This window comes from Pogona vitticeps, chromosome 1 (genome assembly GCF_051106095.1).
Source record: "Pogona vitticeps strain Pit_001003342236 chromosome 1, PviZW2.1, whole genome shotgun sequence".
Classification (NCBI taxonomy): Eukaryota; Metazoa; Chordata; class Lepidosauria; order Squamata; family Agamidae; genus Pogona; species Pogona vitticeps.
In genome coordinates this window covers 130,364,080-130,383,498 of record NC_135783.1, presented here as the reverse complement: position 1 = coordinate 130,383,498, position 19,419 = coordinate 130,364,080, and the positions used below count along the sequence as shown (strand labels likewise).

The following is a 19,419-nucleotide window of genomic DNA, read 5'->3' as shown; positions in this document are numbered from 1 at the left end:
AAGATCCTGGAGTGGCTTGCCAGTTCCTGTTCCAGGTGGATCGCGTTTAGTGAGAACTCTCCACTATGTCCTGTCCATCTTGGGTGTCCCTACACGGCATAACCCATAGCTTCTCTGAACTACTTAAGCCCCTTTGCCATGACAAGGCAGCAATCCTTGAATGGGTATTTGCAATATAATGGGTTTTTTTGTTTTAAGTTATTAAATTTCAGCATCAAATTGTCATTGGTCTCATGTATACTGCTATATAAGTGTGAATGGCCTATTTTTGCATTTTTTCAAATTACAACAGTGCGAAGTGATCTTTTGTAGTATGTTATTAAAGAGTCTTCATAGAATTGGTCAGTTTCAGCCTCTTCAACATCGGTGCTTGGTGCATAAACTTTACTGTGATGTTGAACCATCTGGATGAGATGGTTGGACAATGTCATCGAAGCTACCAACATGAATTTGACAAAACTCTGGGAGGCAGTGGAAGACAGGAAGGCCTGGAGTGCTCTGGTCCATGGGATCACAAAGAGTTGGACACGACTTAACAACTAAACAACAACATTAAAGAGCTGAACTATAAACATTTTACCTTTAAAATCACATATTTGTACAGAGATTTTTTTAATTTTAAAATGCTTTGTTGATGATACAGAACGGCCAAGAATTACATCAGAGCCTCAGGATGTAGACGTTACCTCAGGGAATACCGTATACTTCACTTGCAGAGCTGAAGGCAATCCCAAACCAGAAATTATTTGGCTTCGAAACAAGTAAGATGGCTTTAGAAAATTAGAAAATTATTTGTATTAAAAAGAAGAGTTCATATGAAGTGATTTTGGAGCAACAGCAGATTGCTTTGGATACCTGTAATTAAGTGCATGTACAAACACATATGGAACAAAACTATTGTTTTCCTGTTCATTGCTTTTGTATGCTTGCATGCATTTGTGATTTCAAAGTTATAATGCTACAGATTTCTTTTCCTGTAGTAATGAGCTCAGTATGAAGGCTGATTCTCGTCTGAATTTGCTTGATGATGGCACACTAATGATTGAGAATACTCAGGAGGCAGACCAAGGTATTTACCAGTGCATGGCAAAAAATGTAGCAGGAGAAGTGAAAACTCAAGAAGTTACTCTACGCTACTTTGGTTCACCAGGTGGGTGGATTTATTTGAATGCCAAAGGTTTGGAACATGCTCATTTTAATTCTGTGCTTCTTACTCAATTAAGAAAGTACTCAAGTAGTAATTACAATAGCATTTGCTTAATTTATTTTAACTATAGAGTGCCCAATATGGTTAGACTGTTGAAAATAGCCTGCTAAGTTTTGTTACTGTAAATATTCTCACAACTAACCTGGAAGTCCTTTTTACCATTGAGAGAATACTGGATGTTATCACTCTCTGTCAGAAAACTGAATTCAGTACAGTATGAGCTAGGACAGTGGTTCCCAACTGTGAGTCCCCAGATGTTCTTGGACGAAAACTCTCAGAAGCCTTTACCACTAGCTGTGCCGGCCAGGATTTCTGGGAGCTGTAGTCCAAGGACATCTGGAGGCCCAAGGCTGGGAACCACGGAGCTGAGACATTTTTTGTTTTGTTGCATTTTTGACACTGAGCACTGGTAAACAATATTGCTCATCAACACAGAAGTTTAGGACAAGCGACCTTTGGGTAGAGTGGGCGGCATATAAGTTTAATTAATTAATTAATTAATTAATTAATTAATTAATTAATTAATTATTGTTATTGTTCAAAACTCAGGTATATGTAGGGAATGCTAATTTAAATATTTTGCATCTTTAACAGCTAGGCCAAGTTTTGTGATTCACCCTCAAAATACAGAGGTACTAGTTGGAGAAAGTGTCACTCTGGAATGTAGTGCAACTGGTCATCCCCAGCCTCGTATCACCTGGACTAAAGGTGATAGAACTCCTCTGCCAAATGATCCTCGCATCACAATAACTCCATCAGGAGGGCTTTACATCCAAAATGTGGATCAGGAAGATGGTGGCGAGTATACATGTTTCGCAACCAACAGCATAGACAATATCCACGCCACTGCCTTCATCATAGTACAAGGTGCATATCATTTAACAAGGATATCTGTGTTTTCATAGGCTGAAAGTCCTATAATGGGTAGAATCTTGAATCTGCTTTTTGTGGGTGAAAGAGGTCTATCAGTGTGTCTTTATCAGAACCTTTAGGTTTCACCCTTTCCTCCTATCCAGCAAGCTTCACTGCCTCCTTAAGGCTACAGCAGGCTTCACTGAGTCTTGGGAGTGGGGAGGGCTGCTGGAAGGTTTAAGAGACTCTGCTTCTACCAAGCCAGATGTGTGTATCTGCATCTGGTCTATCCCAACATTTTAAAGCATTACAGTAGCATCTTGCTCCCAACAGAAGTGAAGATTCATTTCCAATAAGAGTAAAGCAAAAAATCAAATTTTGCTACTTATGTACCACCCCAAATTGCTTAAAGCTGTCTCTGGGTGATTTACAGTTAAATTATGTAGGCTGCACATTGCCCAGCCCTACGCCACCCAGCAGGTTGGGTACAGTTCTCAATTTACCAATCTTGGAAGGATGAAAGATTGAGTCAGCCTCGAGCCAGCTTGGGATCAAACTCAAGTTGTGAACAGAGTTCACAGTACTAAACAGTTTTAACCACTGTGCCATAAGAGTCCTTACAGAGCACTGCTATAACAACATGTAATTTTACTATAGACAATTTGCAAAATCCGGCATTAAATAAGGAACTAAAATATTATTACCAATTACTGTTGTTTACTGTACCACTGCTACACTATTTCATATTTATGCAGTTTCATAGACTCTTGGTACATGAATATTTTCCATATTAGCCATTTTTTCATATATGAAGACACAGCTCTTAATTAATCCTCCATGGTAGCCCAGACCATGGCAACCAACAGTTTGCTCACATGTTTAGTTATGTATTCATCAACCAGTGTTTAGAAAGCCAAATACCTTGTGCCAGCATTTATATCCTGTTGTCAACTTGGCAATTCACCCAAATGTCATTTATTTCTACTCCTCTCTAAATGTACCTTGTGTGTTATTAGCTACTTTCAAGCTAATGGTGATCACACTGTTTTTTAACGATACAACATACATCCTTTTTAAAACAAACAACAAGAAGATGTTTGGAATCTAGAGGACATGCTTTGTAATTGATCTATCTCTAAAGAACAACTTATTTTGGATATTGCTTTTATTTATTTGAAGCCCAGTAGTACTTAGAGGCCTTTATGAGCTATTGTTATGGTACTCCCTGCATGTGTACACCCCCACGTAAATAAAAGTTCTGTAATCTAAAGCACGATATTCCATTGTTCAGTGAGCTATGAAAGTAAGTCATTTTATGGCAAAGTATACACTTGACTTGTTTTGAACTATTTATTCCTCTTCTACATAGCTGTGCCTCAATTTATTGTGACTCCTCAAGACAGAAGTGTGATTGAAGGACAGACTGTAGATTTCCCTTGTGAAGCACGGGGATATCCACAACCAGTGATTGCCTGGACTAAAGGCGGTAAGAGTAGAGCAGAATGATCTGTATGCCTTCAGAATTGTATATCTTTGAAGTGATATGTTGAAATAGAAACTTTTGATTGATATATTGTGTGTAATCTCATAGAATTTAGAAGTATTTATTTTCTCTTGCATTACTTCATGTTAATGTCATTAACTTTTGTTGCTGCTGTCAGTAATTGACCTAGAACTGAAAGGAGAGGCTTTAAAAAGTCATCCTTCATTGGAGGTGGCCTTCAGACAACTCCTGAAGTTCATTTCTGAATCTGGCTTCGGAGAACTTTGTTGCATATGCAATTGCTATTAAGAAATACCTTATTCTCTCTATTCTATTACTGTTCCACAGATTCCCTATGCTCCTGAGTTGGAAAGGTTATTCTTTGATTGCAACATAAAAGGATTTTCAATGTTGTATTTGAAAAAATTACCATATTTTTCGCACCATAAGACGCACTTTTTCCCCACAAAGCAGGGGGGTGGAAAGTCTGTGCGTCTTATGGAGCGAAGAAAACAGATTATATTTTCCTGTTTTCTTCTCCTAAAAATTGGTGTGTCTTATGGAAAGGTGCGTCTTATGGAGCCAAAAATACAGGTAACTTCTCCAAGCTGTCCTTTTACTCCACACTTTGCTTCTGTCTTTAGCTTAACTTGGAGAGTTTCTGAACTAAATTTAAGAACCTCGGCATGAAAATGTTTAGTTTGTGTTGAGTTCTTTCTCATAGCTACTAACACTTAATGGTGTGCATTATCCTATGAGCTGTATTTTCAGTTGTAATTTAGACTGTGACACTAATTAAACATCATTTATAGAACAGAAATAATGACAACATGAGGAAAACATATATATTTTTAAAATAAATGATTTTATATATTCATAATGATTTGATGAAAACATTATTTGGGTGGTTCCAATTAGTGATTCTGACTCTCAAGTTATGATGTTAAGAATATTGTAAAGACAATTGCAGGCACACCAGTTCTAATAATTTGTAGATTTCTTCCAGTTGGTTTGTCCGCAGCAACTACAGAATAAACAATTGGAAGAACTTAAATATGCAAATGCTATTGTTTGCACTTGCATTCAGAAGCTCACTCCATTGCACTGATTACTTTGAAATAGTAGTGATTTCATTGGACTATTCTAATAAAGCTTTTGTCTATATGGTGCATTGTTTCATTGTTTGCATTTGGCACATTTCAGGAAGCCAGCTTTCTGTAGATAGAAGGCACTTAGTCTTGTCAACTGGGACTTTGAGGATTTCCAGAGTGGCTTTACATGATCAAGGCCAATATGAATGTCAAGCTGTCAACATTGTGGGATCTCAAAGGGTTGCTGTGCATCTGAGTGTTCAGCCTAGAGGTACGGCCACCAGAATCCATTTGTATTTGATTTTATTCATATTTGATTTTTAAAGCTCCCTTTTGGTTTAAACTTTTAAAACCAAGATAAATGTGTCCTGATCTCAAAGTTGGAATAATACATTAATTTTTATTTTGTTTTTGTTTCTCAGAATATATAATTTTGTTTCAGAAGGTACATTTGAACTAACATTATGCAGACCTTCCTTATTTATAGTGGGGTCACATCACTGTTTTAGATCATAACTGTACTGCTCGCTTGGTAATTTGATTTTATCAAAAATAGTTTTCTTATTCTGTAAATACAGCTGAAATCCACCAGTTCTGCTCCAAAAATAAAAGAAGTCCTTTCATTCACAGAAGAAAATTTATAGAAATGAATGGATCTCTTTTTTTGGCCATGTAGATTGCCTTAACAGTGTAACTTTGTGACCATGTCAGTTGCAGGTGTGGGAGTCCTGTAACAGACTTAAAAACTAAGATATGAAGGTTAACACACTGGTTAAAAAGCCAGCCTTCCAAAACATAACGCCCCTCACTTCATTTTTATCTTCCTTGTGTCTGGTAGGCAAGCAATACTTGCTCTAACCCTTTCTCTCAGTCCTGGTCATTCCATTTAAAATACAGTGGTGCCCCACAAGACGATGATAATGCATTCCATTGAAATCGCTGTTTAGCGAAATCATCATCTTGCAAAAAGAATTTCCCCATTGGAATGCATTGAAACCTGTTTAATGCGTTCCAATGGCGAAAATAGTCGGCGTTGTGTGAAGATCACCCATAGGGAAGCCATTTTAAATCGCTGTCTTCCGAAGCATCGGTGCTGAAAACACCCTAGGGAAGCCATTTTGCGGAGCTCCCAATCAGCTGTTGAATTAAACTGAACAATGGCTGGCTGCCGCCGCAAGCCCCATGTTGCTGATAGCCCCTGGTGGAAGGGAGCTCCTCCGTGCCCACCTGGCCCCAGTTAATGCCCAAGGGACCTCCCCTCTCAACTCTCAATGAAAGGGAGCCCCCTGAGTACCCAAATGGCTGGCAAAACAAAGGTGACCTCCCTCTCTCATCCCTTAGGCAGGGGAACCCTTGCTCAGCACTGGAAGGGAGCTCCTGGTTGCCCACATGGCTGGCAAAAACAAAGGGGACCTCTCCTTCCACATCCCAGCAGCCCCTGCCCTGACGGTGAAAGGAACATCCTTCTGTGCAGAGATGGGGAAATCCCCAGGGGCTTCCCCCGCCCCGCCGAAAGGGCAAAAACTAAGGCTAAAAGCACCCGGGGAGGGAATTCCTTCTGCTATCAGCCCGGGAAAAAACTCGCTGTCGCTAGCATCCCAAGTAGCCCAGGTCGTCCCTGAAGTCACTCGCGACCCGCTCCCCAGACGCACCTCCGGTAAGCGCCACTTGGTGTGGGAGGGGAGCGAAGCCAAGAGGAGGCGGGGAGCCAGCACGAGCTTCCTGCTCGGGTGACGAGAAGCAGCCAAGAAATCCTAGACCTGCTTGCTGTGGGCGGGTAGGGAAGCAAAAGGGGCAGAGGGGAACCAGTGCGCACTATCCTGCTCGTGTAAGGAGGCAAGGGGAAATTCTGGGCTTGCCTCACTGTGCCGGGAAACCCCGTTCATCCGCGAAGCCACTCGCGATGCCCCCCACTCCCTAGCCGCCCCCTCGCTGCCTCCCCTACGCCTCTGGTAAGCTTTGCTTGGTGTGGAAGGGGAGGGAAACCAAGAGGAGGAGGGGAACTGGGCGCGCTCTCCTACTCGTATAGTGAAATTCCCCCATAGGAAACACTGTTTTGCGAAGTGCAATGGCGGTCGCAAAACCTCGTCGTCATACGAATTCATCGTTTTGTGAGGCCATCGTCTTGTGATGTACCACTGTACAAGTTGCAATACCATTTTGTAACATTTACATTTTATGTTGTATAATAAATTGTAATCAGTTTATCAATAAAATAGTTGTATTTTATTATCAGGAGGTAATAAATATATCTAGATAGATAGATAATTATCTATCAATCTAGATCTAGATCTATATATCTATAGATATATATAGATATATGCATATATCTATACAGTACACATATAGATAGATAGATAGATAGATAGATAGATAGATAGATAGATAGATAGATAGATAGATAGATAGATAGATAGATAGATAGATAGATAGATAGATAGATATAGATATCGATATCGATATCGATATAGCTATAGATATAGATATAGATATAGATATAGATATAGATATAGATATAGAGAGGTTGAATATTTGAGGCATGTGTATGGTTCATGAAGAAAAAGTAATTAACAGTACCTCCTTATGCCTGTTTAAGTTGACCATTATATTTTTCAAACTTATGTGAAGAATTTAAAAGCTATATGGAGAAACACGTTGGCCAAAATTCTGTTGCTTAGCATAGTAAATTGCAGTGGACTAGAGTACACTCACTGAATCTTTGGGATTTGGTCAGTCACCTCCTCCATGAGTTCCGTTTGACTCACTAAATGCCCACTGATTCAATGGGCAGCCTCACATTTATAGAACTAATGAACAGGATTTTGGTCACTGTGTAAATTGATACTTCCAGAAGTAATTACGTACTGGTGATTATAGTACACCATAATTATTCAGTACAAAAAATGACACAAATTTATCAAAGTATTAACCTGAAATGATTTCCTACAAGAAGATTTTAGGGACACTAATTATAATAGGTGAAGAATATGTTGTTAGATTTATAGTGTCATCTTATATATGTCAATTGTGGCATTAAAGTGTCCTGAATATAAAGTCAGTTTTTCTAGGACAACATCATCAATTAATTTGGATGTTTCTATCTATTTAAAAGGTTTAACTCATTTGTCTTTTCTTCTGTATAACTTCCTTGTAGTAACTCCTGTGTTTGCTAATGTCCCAAGTGATATGACAGTAGAGGTTGGAACAAATGTGCAGATTCCATGTAGTTCCCAAGGAGAACCTGAGCCAGTAATAACATGGAATAAGGTAATGTGTTTGTGTTTAATTTATTTGTAATAATAATATGTTTCCAAGTTCCAGTATTGCTCACTTATTACAAAGAAATATTAGCAGGCCATTGACTCTCCTCTTTTTAAATGACTAGATTCATTCCGGTATGAAGCAGTGTATCGTAATGGCTATATTAAAAATTTAAATTCTAAATGAAGTTTGAATGGACCTTACCACCCTAACATCCCCTCTTTTTTTCAAGAAGGATTGGGCCTTGTTAGTACTACAGTGGGGTCTCGACTTACGAATGGCTCGACATACGAACGTTTCGACTTACAAACTGCTCTCGTAGGAATATATGGACTTGACTTACGAACTTAGATTCGAGTTACGAACTCTTTTTTTTTCTTTTTTTTAAAGCTAAGTCATCTTAGGTTAGAAGGAAAAAAGAAAAAAATATCCCCCTCTAGTGGCAGAAGGTGGAATAGCAGCTTCCCATTAGTTTCTATGGACGAAAAGAGCAGATACGGATTAAATGGTTTTCAATGCATTCCTATGGGAAATGCAGATTCGACTTAAGAACTTTTCGACCTGAGAACTGCCTTCCAATACGGATTAAGTTCGTAAGTCGAGACCCGACTGTATAATAGGAGGGCACTAGAGAAGACCTTGTATGCTACAATATATATGTATATTTTAATTTATTTATTTCAGTTTTATTCTGCTTTTCTCCCAGATACTGTACTGGGATCCTAGCCAGCCCATGAACAGTGTAATATTTAATCATTATATTTCAGATACAAATAATGGCGGAGTTGAATATACCTTCTTCAAAAGTACAACAATAAAATTCATGTTTCCTTCTCCCGATTTTTTAAAAATAAACATCTTAAAGGAACTTTATGAAATTTAAAGCATTACCAAATTTCTCAAATAGTTTGGTATTCTGATTTTCTGCAGGATGGTGTTCAGGTCACAGAGAGTGGGAAATTTCATGTAAGCCCTGAGGGATTTCTTACTATTCATGACGTTGGACCAGCAGATCAAGGTCGTTATGAATGTGTTGCCAGGAATACTATTGGATATTCTTCAGTTAGTATGGTCTTAAGTGTGAATGGTAAGATACATACATTAGAGTGGATAGGTAGAAATTCATTATTTTATAAAATGCCCCAGTTTCTTTAACATTTCCAACATTCTTCCTATGTATTTGAAGAGATGGGAGGTATATTGAACAGAATAATCACGTGCATAGCTCCATTCTTTTTAATTAGAGATCAGTTGGCCATGGGTGGGCAGCGTGCCTTTGTGGTCTTTAAATTGTGAAAAGTACTAAAAGCCTTCAGTCCTAAGGTCAGTTGTATGAGAGTGAGTCTTTTTAAGCTCTATGTGGTTTACGCTGCCCACCAGACTGTCCATCCCCTTCATAATGTATAAGGACAATTTTGTGACTTTATGCACATGAGTTGAACTGTTGGTTGCCAGATGTGATTATCAAAGTTGTCTTCAGCCTGCCTAGAAGGGCATCTTCCTTTACTTAATATTATCCGTGAACGCAACGTTGACATCCATTTGGTATGTTAAATTTACATCCAGTCTAGTAGGTTTCAAGAACTTTTAGGAGGAACAAACTGACAAGTGATTCACATAACTATAAATAGGAAGCTGAAAGAGAAAAGCCTTCTCCCTCCTTTCTAACACCTTCCTTTCTCTCAGTCACTTTTCTCATCCCCATAATCTGTGCACTCAGGTTGTACAATGGAAGAAGTGGAGTGGCGTGCTGTATTTGGGCCTTGAGTGCAGTGTGTGAGAGAATAGTGGTGCAGGAATTAGGATTCAGAAACTACCACTTATCTAGACATGGTCTGTTGGCCATGTAAACCTAGTAGAAACTCATAAAGCAAGCAAATAGTGGACAAGGAGGAAGAAGAGGCTATTATTACTAGTATTATCACAACCAAAACAAACCACAAAATGTTGTGCTGTATCTTTCTTCCTGAAAGGATCTCTTGTGTTCTGGTGTTTTCCCCAAGCGTACTGTTTTCCTCTGCCCTTACCGCCTTCCTATGTCCCAACTCACATTCTGGGTTCTGTGGCCACTCAATATGCTCTGCCATCTTTTTGATTCATTGAGAGCGAGGTTTCTTTGGGTTCATTTTGAGTACTCATGCTTCCGAAAACCCCAGTTTCCTTGCCTCTTGTTTCTCTGTGCCCTTGTTTCAGCTACAGTCTCACTGATATTCATCACATGAATCCATTGTTTTATGAAGAAAGTGGGTTTGGTCCAATTGTGTGCATGGCTTTCTGCTCATGCAACATAGCTTTCTTGCCCTTCCCCTCCTCCTCCTGCCTCACATCTGTGCCTAAGATCAACCTTCAGAAGTACAAGGGATGACACAGCAGGGGAGGGGAGTTTGCTTCACTGCTGAAATATCCACCATTGGCCGACTGGATGTAATGCAATGTTAGCTACTGCACCAGAATTGTAGCAGAATTTATACAGGCTGTGGATATAGTGACTCAAAAGATTACCAAAGGGCCCCAGGAGTATTCAGAGAGGAGTTGTTCTTGGTTTCTACAGAATGCCATGTCTTTTCCTCCTGTAAATGATAAGTGTTCATAATATGTTGATAATATGCCTCTACGGCTGGGAATTAAGGATATACTTCAGTTGTACTTAAAGTGCCAGAGGTTTGTTTGATATTTGCGTTTTTTTTAAAAAACAACAACAACACCAATTCCACAGCAGACTCTTATGTCATATATAGCTTTTGAAATTCCTTATATGTTTCTAAAGTGCTTAATCAAAAACAGAGTGGCAGGAGGAAAGGTGTTCAAGAAAACTAAGCTGGAAACCTTGGAAGGATGAATCTATTTACATGAGCCTAGATTTTGTCTTATGAGAATGTCATTTTTTAAAAAATGTATCTTGTCATATTGTGATCTCAATTGTTTTAAATTATCTCTCATTTGATTAATATCTAACCCATCTTATGGTGCTGGATTTTTTTTTTCTGTCAGTTTTGCATTGTTGACAAACCTATGTTAGTATATTTTAAATTTCAAGAGCAGAAGAATAACATTTTCTTCTAAGGTCATTTTAGTGCTTTTGTAATATTCCCAAGAGATCAGTACTTCTCTGCTGCAAGAGAAAAAAGTTCCAGAAAAACAGTGGGGTTTTTGGTAATACCCCAATGATGTCGTGTCTAGACTTTGCTTAAACTGAGTCTTTCTTTGTAGGGATAAGTTCTCAGTTTTTCTGGGTTTTTTTTCTGTGTAGTTCCCGATGTCAGTCGAAATGGAGATCCATTTGTAGCAAGCTCAATTGTTGAAGCGATCGCTACTGTTGACAGAGCCATTAACTCAACACGTACCCATTTGTTTGACAGGTATAGTAGTGTCTAAAGGGTTTGTTTTCATTGTGTTGATGTATTATTACTACTTCAGTTTGTAACTCTAGCTTGAGGTGACATGATATGATTGTGGGATGCAATACTTTTTGTTGATTGTTCATTTATAAGAAATCCTTCTGATTCACAAGTAGTCTAGCATTAGTGCATCTAATTGCTAATTCATTTATTTATCTACTTATTGCTTACAATTTGGGAAAAGTAACTGAGGTATGTATCTCTTGAATACTTCCAGATTATATCAAATAATATCTGGAGCATTTGTGGATAGCACTCTTAATATCTGTAAATTATACTCGTGACCTGTAATCTGTAACTGAATAGTGCTAGGATTAATATTGTAGATACTTTATTCTGTACATCTTCATGGTATGTTTATCCTTTTATTCTTTTTCCCTTTCTTCTCTATTAGTCGCCCTCGTTCTCCGAACGATTTGCTAGCCTTATTTCGATACCCAAGAGATCCTTACACTGTTGAGCAAGCAAGAGCTGGAGAAATATTTGAAAGGACTCTGCAGCTGATTCAGGAACATGTTCGAGATGGTTTAATGGTTGACCTAAATGGAACAAGTCAGTGCCTTTCCTGCTGTGTGTTCTAAGTGTGCATGACATGAAGCCAAAGCCATACAGCCATGTCATGCCATACAATCTGTCATCTAAGTTGTGCCGCTTACGTTCCAGGTTCATATATAGGTGCTGTTGTGCTATCTCAGTGGACAACTATACCACTTTATGTACTCCATCAAGATGATATGGTCAGGGCGAGCAGTGACAGGCAGTGATCGTTATCTTATTCTTCTCTAATACACTCAAAGGGAAGATTCTCGCCTCCATCACCTCTGTAGTTAGCATAAAGTTCTGCTGTTGTATATGTGATCAGAATTTGGGTTGGGGGTTAGGTAGTGGCCGCTTGTGTTGTAATTTGGGGGAAACCCTTGCATGGGTAGCTCTTACCTTTATTTGTCGCATCCATGTATGTATTCTGTTTTGGCCAACTTGGGTGGAACAGCACTGAAGTCATGGATATTCCAGTGTCAGTTTTGTGATGGCATATCAGGGTAATGCTGCCATTCTGTCCGATGAAATGGCAACACACGGCATGCTCTGCTTCTTTAGCAGGACTTCTATCCCATAACACCTCAGCCAGCATAGCCTGAGAATAGGATTGCACTGTATCTGTCAGAAAACTTACCGATTAGCTTTAATCACACCCCAGTTAAGATGAGGAGAGCTCCTGAATCTAAATTGCTTCTAGCAAATAGGAAAGAAATGGTAGGTTGGACAGTTTCATTTTTCTCTTTCTGAAAAAAAGTGATTTTGGAATTAAATGTACTACCATGAAAAAACAGATGTGGAAAGGGATGTTTTTCAAGAGCTGTAGCGGATGAGCTTGGAATTTGGGCTTGGAATGGAAGCTCATGTTCTTGGAACTACAGGAAAGGATTCATATATTTTGCATCCAGTGTTTGTGTGATGTTGAGGAATCTTCACATATTCAGCTTTTTGACACTAAGCAACTGGAAGGGAACATTTTGGTAGACTGTACCAGTTTGGGTCTTCATATTCTTTGACATTTCTAGTAACAAGGGCCAAAACATTGATAAATGTTCGAACAGCATCTACATGAAAGACTGAATTCCATAACAGTGGCTGAAATCCTGTTGTGCAGATCAGCATGTGCAGTGTGAATAATGTCATCAACAGTGGCAAATTACTACAGATTAAAGGCTTCCTTTTGTGATTCGGGGGTTCGCACAACTTTGTTGCATTGTTTATGAGTTGCATGCATTCCAGAATCATCAAAAGAAACTTTCAGTCAGTAGTTATTTCCTCCTGCTGCTAACATAATGCCCATTAATGCATAGCCAGAGCTGTGCAACAGAATTTCAATCAGTGCCTCTTTCTTTCTCTTCCTCCCTCCCTCCCTCCTTTCCTTTCTTCTTTTTTGAAATGAGTTCTCCTTTCTGATCTAATCCCCAATTCTCAAAGTGCTGTCTTTATTTCTGAAAACAAAATGCAGTATGTGTCTGTGGAGGCTGAAGCAAAATTTCATAGATAAAACAAACTATTTTTCACTTCTTTCCCTGTAATGTTGACAGCTTCTTCATGATGAGACTTAACTGTATCTCCACACTGCCTAAAAACTGTTCTAAAATGATCTCTTTTTGACAATAGCTAATAACTGCCCTGGTGGAATAACTATGCTCACAATCTAAATATATCAACACAAGTTAAAATTACAGTTATAAAGCAATTATTCAGTAATCCCTCCAAGGTCTTACTTTTGGCAGTTACCTATACTTGAAACATGTTGTAAAGTATTTGGAAGTTAAAGTTTTAGAAAGGCAGAACAGCTGGGACTTGGCAGCTATGCTAATGCTGCAGCCAGGTTGATCATGTGAAAGGAAATACTTTTGCTAAGGATAGTTCTTTTGTTTCAAGCATTTGTGAATTTTATAAAAGCATGCTAAAAACCGAACTTCTAGTCCTGAACGATGCTAAATAGACTGTATTTTAAAATATCTGCTTCATGGAAGTGGAATGTTGCAAGATTAATTGTGTAACACAAATTTCTCCAGATGGCTACAGCTTAATTTATACTGAATCATTTATCACATGGTTGCATATAGAAAATCTACACCCAGATCATTACTGTTTAAAATGTTATGTGTGATGGCTGTAATATATTTTATTTTGATCTTGTAGAAACAAAGTAAACTTGCATATAACATTTTAAAGGGCCCATGCAAAATATTTCTATATGATGTTTCCTTATTAAATAATTAACAGACTTTGCCTAGGCTGGAAAACCCTGAGTCTTCACTCACACTCTAGTATTCCCTTCCCTCCACTTCTTTTCCTTTCATGTTAGTTTCCCTCTCTTTCCACCTCTTTCTTTCCCTTTTTCTCTCTGCTAACTTTCTTTCTTTCCCCTACACCGAGTACCAGGTATCGTTACACAGATGTAAGAGTGGGTGATAGGTTTTATGGAACCACTAAGAAAATCAAATAAAGCAAGCCTTTGTAGAGATAATTCAACATGTTTAGCACGACCTCTTCATGGATAGTGCAGAAGAAATTGTAGACAAGAGTCCAAAACCTGGTGGTCCATGCCTGTGAGAGTTGATGTCAGTCCTCTTGAGGTGGTGGTTTCAAGCATCCTTGCACCATGGTTGGGATTTTTTTTCACCCCTCTTTTAGGACCAAATGGTTGCCATCAGTCTGTGCTCGTAGCCCCCCCCATCCCACACACACACTCACATTGCCTGCTTTAAAACACAAAGTTTCTTTTTGGCCATAGGAGTGTGGGGGAAACCAACACAAAGACATAGCTGCCTCTAGCATAACTTAAGGCTTATAATTTAGTTTATTCACTGGGTAGAAATAGCCAGTTGTGCCAGATTAAAGTCAAAATAATATTTTTAGCTGATGAGCATAAGGAGATGTTTCTTCAGTTTTCTGGTCACCTCTGGTTGATGTGAAGAACCCATGTGACTGGTGTTGAGAGTCCACATTATCTTGTAGGTGGTGCTGTGGTATTTTAATGGTACCTTGCGTAGTCCAGAAAGAACAAGGAAAACAAATGTAAGAGTAGGTGATACCTTTTATTGTACTACAGTGGTGCCTCGCTTAACGAGCGCACCATATAACGATGAATTTGCATAGTGCATCCCAACCACCGCAATGGGCAAAACTCGCATTGCAACACCCGCGGATCAGCTGTTCGGCGGTTTCAAAATGTGTTTTCGCGCCCTGCCCTTGCTTACCGAGGGCGCAAAAATGGCTGCGGATGGGGAAAACTTCGCTTAACGGTGAGTACAGAAGCCATTGGAACGCATTAAAATAAGTTTAATGCGTTCCTATGGCATTTTCCATCCCGTTTAGCGATGTTTTCTTATAGCGATGGTTAATCCGGAACGGATTAACCTCGCTATGCGGGGCACCACTGTATTAATTTGTCTGTCCCCTTCCCCCATCTTTTGACTGTTTGCTGCATTCAAGGTCATGTAGAGAGAGGCACCAAGTGGAACTGGCAGGAGGACCTATTTAGAAATGAATATCCTGGGCCTCCTACCAGGATATTCTACTATTCAAGATATTATGCCAGACTGTGACAAACTTTACATAACTAGAAGTAATTAATGCATTTTAACATAAAAACTGAAATGCATGCCTCTAAGGTCCCCAGCATAGTATCAGTGTCATTTCTCATGTCCCGAAGTTTTATAGGGTTGGACCTGTGGTGGAGACACAGGTGCATATTGACCTTTATCATTACAGATAGCATGAGTAAAGGTAATTTTTTAATGCTGAAATCCTATTGAGTAGGTATATGGGCATAACTTGTGGGAACTGCAGTCCCTATGCACAAATCACTTCTGCCAACATGTTGTTTGAAACAGGAACTGTGCAACCAAGTGTATGATTTGTGTAGCCCTTGTTGCTATGGCGGAATGCCTGGAATATTTACAATGATTTAACATTATGTTATGCCTTGACAAATGGGTTTCCGATTAATGGTTGTTTTAAAAATTAATTCCCAAGTGATTTTAGTAAGATTTGTATTGTTTGCAATATTTGGGGTGTGCTGATTTGCATTTTTGGGTTTCAATTCCCAAAATTCTCCAAGAATTCTGAGAATTGCAGTCCAAAGCCCCAAACAGCACCCCTGTAAGTTGTGCCTCACCCCACCCCGAGAACGGCTTTTGAGTGATCTGCCTTCACCGTGGGCACCACTGTTCCATAAATTATTGTTCTGATAAGAACAAAATCTTCAATTCCAGGTCTTTGTAATGTGCACATTACCTTATTCATCTGTATCCACTATGCCTACCCATGTATTAGAGAATTTAAGATGTGCTTTTGTTTGGATCATAACATCCTGCATGTGGAGTTCTCTAACTGTGAGTGATGGGAGAACAGAGTTTTGCCAAACCTGAGTGGCCTCCTATTCTTAGCTTGCTGCTTGTGCCCTCACAATTGTAAGCATTTCAGGAATGCTAAGCTATCCTACAACATGGCAGTGATTAAATGGCCAGTGTCTTGTTGAGTTACATAATCACAGTAGGGTTATTGCGCAAACAGTCTCCTCACTTTGGCAGGCCTCTCTTTGTGTGTCTGGTCTTGCAGCACTTGAGTGATCGTTTGCATGATTAGTCACACAGTGGGGGCTTACACATGGGGGGGGACACTTGTGCAATTACCCTTCCACTCTGGATAAGATAATGGCCAATACAACAACTACTTGATACTTATGAGGTGGCAATAACAACCGTAATTGTGGTGATAATGAATTTTGCAGGATACAAAATTCAGTGTCTAGCTGTTGACATTCTTGAAAAAAGCTGTTATATTAAAAACTAATATATATTTTAAAGATAAAGAAATTGGATTTCTAAATAGCTATGTGGGATTTCAAGACATCCTTTTATCAGTTTAACACAGTGTGGTTAAGGTTCTTAAACTGTTTAATACTGTTATTAATTTTCGATGCTTCATGTACAGTAGGCTGCAATCCCATATCCACCTACCCTGAGGCATAAAATCTATTTTATTTAATGAGACCTCTGGGTAGATGTGTATAGAATCATATAGTTAATTAATTCGTCATCAAAAAAATAATATTTCATTGATTAGTCATAATCTGTGAACCAATGTGAATTAAATACTATAATGAACATGCATTTGAGGTATCAAAGGAAGCTCACAATTTACAGTTGAAGAAACAGAGACTACCATTGATAATAGCTGCCTTGCCTCAGTTTTAGAAGTAAAAGTGCCTACATTTTTTTCATTGCCCTTCACTGTTACAGTAACACATCAGAATTAAAGAGCCTCAGAAGTTTTGAAACACTTTGTCATTAAGTCTAGCTACTCCCATTTAAAAACGTCTCTGAATTGACTGGTTGAACTACATGATTAAACTGATTGAAATGTTTATTCTTAGAATTTGAGATTTGTTTTCTGGTACTTGAAAAAGTATTTAACTCATTATCTCTCCCTCTCTGATCTATTTCAGGCTATCACTATAATGATCTTGTATCTCCACAGTACTTGAACCTGATAGCTAACCTCTCAGGCTGCACTGCCCACAGGCGTGTGAATAACTGTTCAGATATGTGCTATCACCAGAAATACAGAACCCACGATGGCACCTGCAATAATCTGCAGCATCCGATGTGGGGAGCTTCTCTCACAGCCTTTGAACGTCTGCTGAAGTCCGTCTATGAAAATGGATTTAATCTGCCGAGGGGCATTGGAGTTAACCGGCGTTACAATGGATATACACTCCCAATGCCACGCTTGGTTTCAACAACTCTAATTGGAACTGAAACGATAACCCCCGATGACCAGTTTAGTCATATGCTTATGCAGTGGGGCCAGTTTCTGGATCATGATCTGGACTCCACAGTTGCGGCCCTAAGTGAGGCCAGGTTTTCTGATGGTCAACACTGTAGTTCAGTTTGCACAAATGACCCTCCGTGTTTCTCCATTATGATCCCACCCAATGATCCCCGAGTCAGAAATGGAGCACGATGTATGTTTTTTGTGCGTTCAAGTCCAGTCTGTGGAAGCGGCATGACTTCCCTTCTCATGAACTCTGTGTACCCACGGGAACAGATCAACCAGCTGACTTCCTACATCGATGCATCCAACGTCTATGGCAGCTCAGAACACGAGGCCCAGGAAATCAGAGACGTAGCAAGTCACAGGGGTCTTCTGAGACAGGGCATTGTGCAGAGATCTGGAAAGCCTCTCCTCCCATTTGCTACAGGCCCTCCAACAGAATGCATGCGGGATGAAAACGAGAGCCCAATTCCTTGCTTTCTCGCTGGGGATCATCGTGCCAATGAGCAGCTGGGGCTCACCAGCATGCATACATTATGGTTTAGAGAGCACAACAGAATTGCCACAGAATTACTGAAACTCAATCCACACTGGGATGGTGATACTATCTATCACGAAACGCGCAAAATTGTTGGTGCAGAAATGCAGCATATAACCTATAGTCACTGGCTGCCTAAAATCTTAGGAGAGGTAGGCTTGAAGATGCTTGGCGAATATAAAGGTTATGATCCCAATATTAATGCTGGTATAACTAATGAGTTTGCAACTGCCGCTTTTAGGTTTGGTCACACATTAATCAATCCCATACTGTATCGTCTGGACGAAAACTTTCAACCTATTCCTCAAGGCCATATACCTCTTCATAAAGCATTCTTCTCTCCATTTCGGATTGTAAATGAAGGAGGTATTGATCCACTTCTAAGAGGGTTATTTGGTGTTGCTGGTAAGATGCGTGTGACATCACAGTTGCTGAATACGGAGTTGACAGAGAGGCTGTTCTCAATGGCACGTGCGGTAGCTTTAGATCTTGCTGCGATGAATATTCAAAGAGGCAGAGATCATGGGATCCCACCTTACCATGATTTTAGAGTGTATTGTAACCTTTCTTCAGCACACACGTTTGAAGATTTGAAAAATGAAATTAAGAATCCTGACATTAGAGAGAAACTCAGGAGGTGAGCTCCAGATAAAGGTGATGTTTCCTTTTAAAATGTTCCTGAGATGTGTTGAAAAGAGAAATGAGCATCCTATTACAGAGTACCATGTCCCTGTTTCATGGAGCTCTTTGGTGGTCTGACTCCCTCTGTTTAGCATGCAAGAGAGGCCAAATCCATTTAAAAAAATTCACTGTGTGCAGATTTTAAGCCCCTAGAGACATTATATATGTGAAGAGGTCATGATGTGATTACCAGGAAGTGAAGCTGTCCCCCCCCTCCACAATCGTGCAGCTTCACATAGACCTTATTTGTAAGGATGTCTGCAGCAGTAAAGGCTGTGCATATAGAAATTAAGGTGACTAAACCTTTCTGGAGGCAATATCCTGGAGGTGGAAAGTAGTATAACAAATAATGATTAGCTCTAACTCATTACCTTCTGCAATTAAGAGGGGCAAAGTGAGAGAATATGAAGCAACCTTTAAACTCTAGACATTACTTTCAAAACACTGTTTTTGACACATCATTTTCAGGGATTTTTTAATAATTGGATTTTGGTAGATTTTTAAAAATTAGTTTAAAAGCTACTTGTAACAACCTGTAAAATGCTACATGTAGTAAGATGAGCATGTTACTTTAACTA

At 39.3% G+C, this 19,419-nt stretch overlaps 1 protein-coding gene and 1 long non-coding RNA gene across 2 annotated transcripts in view; one reads left to right on the top strand and one right to left on the bottom strand.

The window, feature by feature from the left end:
- Positions 1–19,419, top strand: part of PXDN (peroxidasin) — a 100,781-nt gene that overhangs the window by 63,928 nt on the left and 17,434 nt on the right. Inside the window, exons 8-17 of the mRNA XM_073000947.2 lie at positions 644–761; positions 981–1,150; positions 1,802–2,074; positions 3,429–3,545; positions 4,746–4,904; positions 7,788–7,900; positions 8,825–8,981; positions 11,145–11,253; positions 11,687–11,844; positions 17,294–18,797. Of these exons, the coding sequence (XP_072857048.2) occupies positions 644–761; positions 981–1,150; positions 1,802–2,074; positions 3,429–3,545; positions 4,746–4,904; positions 7,788–7,900; positions 8,825–8,981; positions 11,145–11,253; positions 11,687–11,844; positions 17,294–18,797 (2,878 nt within the window). The remainder of the gene's footprint in view (positions 1–643; positions 762–980; positions 1,151–1,801; positions 2,075–3,428; positions 3,546–4,745; positions 4,905–7,787; positions 7,901–8,824; positions 8,982–11,144; positions 11,254–11,686; positions 11,845–17,293; positions 18,798–19,419) is intronic.
- Positions 14,559–19,419, bottom strand: part of LOC144587796 (uncharacterized) — a 28,464-nt gene continuing 23,603 nt past the window's right edge. Inside the window, exon 2 of the long non-coding RNA XR_013542945.1 lies at positions 14,559–14,825. This is a non-coding gene — a long non-coding RNA (uncharacterized LOC144587796). The remainder of the gene's footprint in view (positions 14,826–19,419) is intronic.